General features: G+C 44.8%; 2 protein-coding genes across 2 annotated transcripts in view; one reads left to right on the top strand and one right to left on the bottom strand.

Moving 5' to 3' along the window:
* Nucleotides 1-150: 150 nt before the first annotated feature.
* On the top strand, nt 151-4,537 carry LOC306840146 (T-cell receptor beta-1 chain C region; the record flags this gene model as incomplete). The annotated part of the gene is made up of 7 exons (XM_079369240.1): nt 151-231; nt 315-380; nt 1,060-1,174; nt 3,708-4,043; nt 4,128-4,151; nt 4,244-4,350; nt 4,442-4,537. The coding sequence occupies 7 exons, from the start codon at nt 151-153 to the stop codon at nt 4,460-4,462; spliced, it is 750 nt and encodes a 249-aa protein (XP_079225366.1). The 3' UTR covers nt 4,463-4,537.
* A 2,385-nt stretch (nt 4,538-6,922) lies between these two features.
* Nucleotides 6,923-7,173, bottom strand: part of paplna (papilin a, proteoglycan-like sulfated glycoprotein) — a gene marked incomplete at its 3' end in the record, with an annotated part of 7,833 nt that continues 7,582 nt past the window's right edge. Inside the window, exon 12 of the mRNA XM_079369293.1 lies at nt 6,923-6,937. Coding sequence (XP_079225419.1) covers nt 6,923-6,937 — 15 coding nt within the window. The remainder of the gene's footprint in view (nt 6,938-7,173) is intronic.

Raw genomic sequence — 7,173 nt, 5'->3', positions numbered from 1 at the left:
CACAGTGTGCAGACTGCTGCGTGCTGCAGAAAGAGCAGAAACTCATGAAATATGGAGGGCAGCAGGAGGACAGGAGGCTTCAGCAGCACACACTGCATTCATGTGGAGGAAACCTGCAGGAAAAGGAGTTTAAAACATCTTCAAGTTGACATGTTCAGAGTTTGGATCTTCCTCTCTGTCGTCTTCAGAAACAACAACACTCGTGTGAACTCTCTGAAGCTCATCCTGCACGTTTAATCCTCCTTCATCCTCAGGATCATCACTCTGAGTGTCAGCCTGCTCTTTCTCCCACGTTTTGGGACTTTTTGTTGAAGGAGACTTTCAGTGTGACACTGGAGCTGAAGCTCACTTTGGACAGGGAACACGACTCACAGTTCTGGGTAAGTTGGAGCTTTCCTCACTGACCTTCACTTAAACACACTCAAACTAGTGACTGAGATGATTTAAAGTCAGAGACAAACATGTTGTAGTGAAGAGAGTGAATTATTGAGCTGCACAGAGACACTGTGAGCTACACTGATCCTGCTTACTTTGGCCCAGGAACCAAACTCTCAGTTTTAGGTAAATATTTCACTCTTTTCTCTCTTGTGATGGATGTCATGTTGCTGCACAGACTGAGTAAAGATGGAAATATCAGAAAGAGCTTCCTACAGATGAGTGAGGCAGAGAAAGAAAGAGGAGTTTGATGCCCAGTGTTTCTGCACTGTGACAGCGCTAACGAAGCTCACTTCGGTCCGGGGACTAAACTGACTGTTCTGGGTGAGTGTGAGATCTTTAAAAATGCATGAGGATAAGTGTGATGAGACGCTCTCAGGATCCTCACGTGTTTGGCTTCTTCTAGTCTCAGTTCAGCTCAGAGCTTTTTGACATTAAGCTTCAGCGCTGTGCTAATTACGAAGCATACTTCGGCGCAGGAACTAAACTGACTGTTCTCGGTGAGTAAGACGACAAACTGTAAATCTGCTGTCTGACAGAAAAGTCAACCAGCAGCATCTGCTTTGGAGCTCTGATCTCGTCCACTGGGACTGTCGGTGTTAAGGTCAAAGGTCACTGTTTTAGGTGAGAGAAGCTTTGCAGATCAGAGTCAGCTCGGAGCTTTTTGACGTTAAGATTCAGCACTGTGTCAACAACGCTGAAGCTTACTTCGGTCCGGGGACCAAACTGAGCGTGCTCGGTGAGTAAGACGACGTTTTGTTGGACTCTTCTCCTGAGAGAGACGTTAGGATGCAAAAAGAGACGAGTGTCAGCGTAGAAACACTTTGAAAGGTAAGTCAGTGTGAAGAAGTCGTCTGAGCTGGTTTGAGCACAGAACAAGTTCACTGTGACTCTGGTGGTTCTGAAGCTTTCTTCGGTGGAGGAACTAAATTAACGGTGTTAGGTAAGAAATCCTTTAAAGGTCATCAAACTGTGTTCAGGTCTGAGTTTGTGAACATGTTTCTGACACTTTTAAAAACTCTGAGAAGCTCAAAACGACTCTTCAACACAAAGATGTGAGAGGTGAAGAGCTGTTTAAAGACGGTGGACTGGCTGCAGGCTGTCAGCTACAAGTCTTTAAATGTGAATCATTGAAAGTAGAGCGGATGAAGAAGAAGCAGCAGGGAGAGTTTTTGTGTCAGAGGAAAGTCTCTGTGCTCCTACAACGAGGCTTACTTTGGAGCTGGAACTAAACTCAGCGTTTTAGGTAAGAAAAGCTGCGAGAGCAGAGCTCACTGCTTCTGTTCACACGTCCTCATAAAGACGCTTTCACAAGTCCACTTTTACAGCTTTGATCTCTTTTCAACGTGTGGAGGACTTTCTGCTCACTGTGTGGTCATGCGGCGTTTGTCCTGCTGTAAACGTGGAGCAGAAATCAAACGTTTGGCTGTGAGCCTGAATTCTTCCTCTCACACGAGTTCTTATCAGCTCTGTGAAACACTGTGAGCTCCCAGGCAGAGGCTTACTTTGGAGCTGGAACTAAACTCTCTGTTTTAGGTAAGAGCACGACAAAAACCACATCACCAAACTCAAGTCTGTAGGTCCTCCAGGTCAGGGTCAAAGGTCGCTTCTGGTCTCTTAAAGGCTCTTAAATCAGACGTTTAATGTGCGAGGCGGCGTGCAGCTCGGAGCTCGGACAGTTTTTCTGCAGCTCTGTTTCAGTGTGAACTACGATCCTGCTTACTTTGGAGCTGGAACTAAACTCTCTGTTTTAGGTAAGAGCACTTTCAAAAACACTGAATATATCATCAGATTAAAGTGTGTAAGTCCTCCAGGTCAGGGTCAAAGGTCGCTTCTGGTCTCAGACTCTTAAAAGGATCTTAAATCAGACGTTTGTGCAGCTCGGAGCTCCAGCAGTTTTTCTGCAGCTCTGTTTCAGTGTGAACAACCTCGAACCTGCTTACTTTGGAGCTGGAACTAAACTCAGCGTGCTCGGTAAGAAAATGACAAAAAGAATCCTGCACAGATATCGTGTTGTTTTATTCAAACTCAGAGAGAGTGATCTTTTAGTGGAGGGTGGTTTCATGATGTTTTACACTGTTTTGTTTCTTGACGTCCTGACGTGACGGTTTGCAGAAAAGAAAATCAACACGTAGATTTCAGAACAGTCTAATTTATAAACTTTGTGTCCACGCTGCAGGAATAATCTGCTCTCCAAATGTCAGATCATCCGGGCAGCTCCCGGGTCTCTCTGTCTCTTTTCTGTTTCTACACATCAACTCTTTCTGCTCGTTGGATCACTCAATGTTTATGTAATCTTCTATGAGTTCACTTCAGTTGACTCGAGATCATTACCCTGCAGACAGAGACGTTCAGGTTTAAAGGTTATCTCAGGGTGTCTGTCGGGTAGCCTTTAAATATCAGATATTGTCTCAGTCGGACGGAAACACTGAGAGCTGCAGGAAACTAAAGGTTTATTTCAGAGCATGAGATCAGGGTCAGCTGTCTGACCTCTGACCTGCTGGACAGGCTCAGAGGGATTTGAAAGGTCAGACATGTCAGAGGAGGAAGATGGAGAATAAATTGTTGATAGCAAAATGTCAAAATTGAAGATGAAAAGTCGAGAATAAAAGAGGATCTTTTCTTAAATACGATCCAGGAATAAGAAACTAAATAATAGTAAGAATAAAATTTCTTGAGTCGGAGGAGTTCAGATTTTTTGAGCGAGGAGGAAAACTTTCTGAAACTTCACGCTTAGAGAATAAAGTCTGAAAATCAGGAGAGACGTCAAATGAAGCTGAAATGTTAAATCTCAAGTTTCACGTTTTAGAGAAATGAATCATAGAAGAAAGATCAGAATTATAAAACCTCAGAGTTTAAACTTGTTCTCCAAATGCTGAACAACGATAAGCATCCTTCTCTTCTCTTTAAGAAGTTTATTCTCAACACGAGGACGTTTCGTCTGCACAGAACTCTCAGCATTTATTCCTCACATCAGAAAGTGAGAGAAGAACTGAATGTGACAGAAAGCAGTCAGGTTTGTGACGATGATAAAAAGTGGTACATGAAACGAGCCGTCGGTGGATCAGACTCAGTTTTCACTGTGCTCAAATAATCATGTAAACATGTTCATGTATTAGTGAGTGTTTGTGTGACACGTGCACACTGACAGGACGGTGTGTGACTCAGTGTTCATGTCCTCGGTGCACACAGGGATTCTGACCCCGAGCTTCACGTCCTCACTCGGCTCTGAAGACGTCTTTAACTCTCTGATCTCTGTCGTCTGTTTGCAGAACCAGAACTTAATGTCACTCCACCGACAGTGAAAGTTCTCCCAGCTTCTCCAAAGGAGCCGAAGGAGAAGAAGACGATCGTTTGTGTGGCCAGTGGATTCTACCCGGATCATGTCAGCTTCTCCTGGACCATCAACGGTGATAATGTTGCGTCAGGTGTGGCCACAGACAGCGTGGCCCTGCGGAAAAATGATACCATGCTCTATACGATGAGCAGCAGGCTGAGGGTCTCTGCTGAGGAGTGGAACAAGCCTGCCAATAATTTCACCTGCACCGTCGACTTCTTTGACGGGACAAACACGGTCCCTTACCCTGCTTCAGTTAAAGGAGAGGAAGGTCGGTTCACGACGTGTTCAGGAATAATCTGATTCTTTATCTGTTAAACCAAACGTCTGACTCTCGTCTCTCTTCTCCTCACAGCTCAAGCACAAACCATCAGCAGAGGTAAACGTTCTTCACACTGTTTCTGTTTCAGAGAACTCATTTCATCTGAACCTTTCCCTCTTTAATCTCATCTGCACGTCTGAACTCTGCAGACAAATATCTGAAGGTCACTCAGAGCGCCAAACTGACGTACAGCGTGTTCATCGTGAAGAGCTGCTTCTACGGAGCCTTCGTGGCTTTTCTGCTGCTCAAGCTTCAGGTCAGCTCGAGTGAAACCGTCTCCTCTGACCGCTTTGATCTGGATCTGTGAGCGAATAATAAAGACGTGGCGTCCTCTCTGTCTGTTTCAGGCGGCGAAGCAGAAGAACTGAGAGCAGAGCCGACGCCGGACAAGAGGATTCTGGGAAATCTGTTCTGTAAATAAAGTTTGCAAACCTTTAAACTCATCCACACGTCTTTTTACTGCACTGTGTTTATTTCTGTTCGCCTTCAGTGACTCAGCACGCCGCCATCAGAAGCTTATTTTCGTTATTTAGAGAGAGGTCAGCGGAGAGAGTCAGACAGAGAGCGAGGATTCAAACCTGGGTCGCCCGCTTGCACGTGAGGCGCACACCAGCGACAATGAAACAACTCAAGTTACTTTTTTAATGATCGTCCTTTTGGGCGCCGTATAGCCGAGTGGTTCTGTAACACGCCGCATGTACGGCGGCTGTGTCCTCGCCACAGCGGTCGTGGGTTTGAATCCCACCTCGGAGCTTTGCTGCATGTAACCCTCCACTCTCTCCTCACAACACTTCCTGTCTCTCTTCAGCAAAAAGCCAAAAAATATCAAGAGTTTATTTTTTTTCTTTTAAAGGGCTTCACAGAGCTTCAACCAATCAGACGACTCCTTTAAAAACAGACGTGAAGCACGAGCTGCTCACCATCTCTGACTCATCACACATGTTTTAGATTTGCCCTTTTTGTGCTTTCTCTCTCTCTGGCCTTCTGTCACTGAAAACGTCGCGTTCTGATTGGACGGTGAGCTCTGCTCTGTATGATACTCAAATGTTTCATCTATAATAAAGACATTTAAATTATTTGACTGTTTGCTTCTTTTACGTCTCCATGAAATGTTTCAGGAGTCAATATGAAGATTACTTTGATTTAAAGGTTTATAAAAAGGTAAAAGGACTTGAGTTAGTTCTTTTCTCGTCTCACACCGCAGGTCACGTGACAAACACGCAGAAGGACTGAAGTGTAGAAACACGAAAAGATTGAACAAACAAAAAGACAAACAAATCTACTCACAAGAAGTGTCCAAACAAAGTTCATCAAAATCCACAAGCAGAAAAAACGAGGTGAACCACAAGAGAGAGGGAGACACACGACAGACTACAATGAGCTGAGGTCATCAGACACAGGTGAGACTAATGAGACAGGTGAGACTAATGAGACAGGTGAGACTAATGAGACAGGTGAGACTAATGAGACAGGTGAGACTAATGAGACAGGTGAGGACAAAGAGGGCGAGCAACACAGGAATTAAAACAACAAGAAAGAAACAGAGAAAACACGGAGAAGACATTTCAAAATAAAACAGGAAACACTGAACAAATAATCAACACATTAACACGACACTAGAAACATGAACGCACAGCGTGACAGTCACAGGCCGCTGATGAAGGGAGGCTACGGTGGCCTTCGAGGTCAAGAACAAAAATAACTTTTGATTTGTAGAGAATCTTTTAGCTTTTCAAAACACAAAGTAAAACAGCGAGATTGAAAACAAAACAATGAGGGAGAATGAAGAGAATGAAGGTCGTATGAGAGTTACAGCCGCGGCTCCAACAGATGGGTCAGAACCTGCTCAGGTGACCTTTGACATGTGGGCTCTCAGACACATGATAAGTTTCTGTTGTCCAGAGGTAACAAACTAAAGACTGACTCTATCTCTGGGCTGACACATAAACCTTCATCACACAGGATGTGGCTCCTCTTCATACAGTAACATCTGAAGGAGAAACAGGACTGATAAGTTCATCTCTGTTTCCACACACTCACACGTATTTTTAGCTGCTCGCTTCATCTCCCTCGTTTCTCAGAAACATTTCTCACCCACGACACGCTGAAACACGTCAGCTCTGGAAACTTCAGGAGCTCATTGATTCGCATCATTTTCCAATAAGCTGACTGAGTCATGAGAGCAGCGAGTCTTTCTAACGCCTTCACGTGTTTTCTTCATAATTATTTCAGTTTTTATTCAGTCAGTTTTACATATTTCTCCTGCTCTCATTAATGTTGGTCCTCCTTGTTACATCTTTTCTGTAATCTGTCATGAGGGGGGGTCAACCTGTCTGGCTGCTGACTAATCTATCAGCAGGTTTAAATAAAGTCTCCTGAACCTGAACCTGAACCTGAACCTGAACCTGAACCTGAACCTGAACCTTACATCCTGGTCTTTAGTCCAACACTTTGAGTAAGAAAAGAAGAATCTGATGACAGTTTGCTCTCTGGTGAAGAGGAAAAAAAGTTTCCGTTGGTTCAAACTGGTTCAGTAAGAAGTAAACGTGTGTGTGTGTGTGTGTGTGTGTGTGTGTGTGTGTGTGTGTGAGAGCGTGGCACACAACAACAGGAAGTGTGTGTTGTGTCGGAGATGAAGCGAGGCGTGAAAGCTGCAGAGAGGAGAGGATGTGGTCAGAGAGCAGCCTGCACATCGCTCTGTGTGCTCACCACACACACCTGCAGAGAGAACACACACACACACACACACACACACACACACACACACACACACACACACACACACACACACACACACACACACACACACACACACAGCTGTAAAACGTCTATTTCCGTGTTAACTGAAGCCACAGAAAAAAGGTCACCGTGTGCTTTATGTGTTTCTCTCTCTGCAGACGTTTTCTTTAAACTGGTGCAACGATCTGCAGCTCATGTTCTCTTCTGACGTGGTGTGTGTGTGTGTGTGTGTGTGTGTGTGTGTGTGTGTGTGTGTGTGTGGGGGGGGGGGGGTGTTAGCACACAGCTTTCTGGAGCACATCTGGAAAGTGTGCATGAGGGTTCCTTCAGTCCATGAAAT

The sequence above is a fragment of the Symphodus melops genome, assembly GCF_947650265.1.
Source record: "Symphodus melops genome assembly, chromosome: 19".
NCBI lineage: Eukaryota > Metazoa > Chordata > Actinopteri > Labriformes > Labridae > Symphodus > Symphodus melops.
Note: the sequence above shows the minus strand (reverse complement) of the source record. Positions and strands in the feature narration are given on the sequence as shown.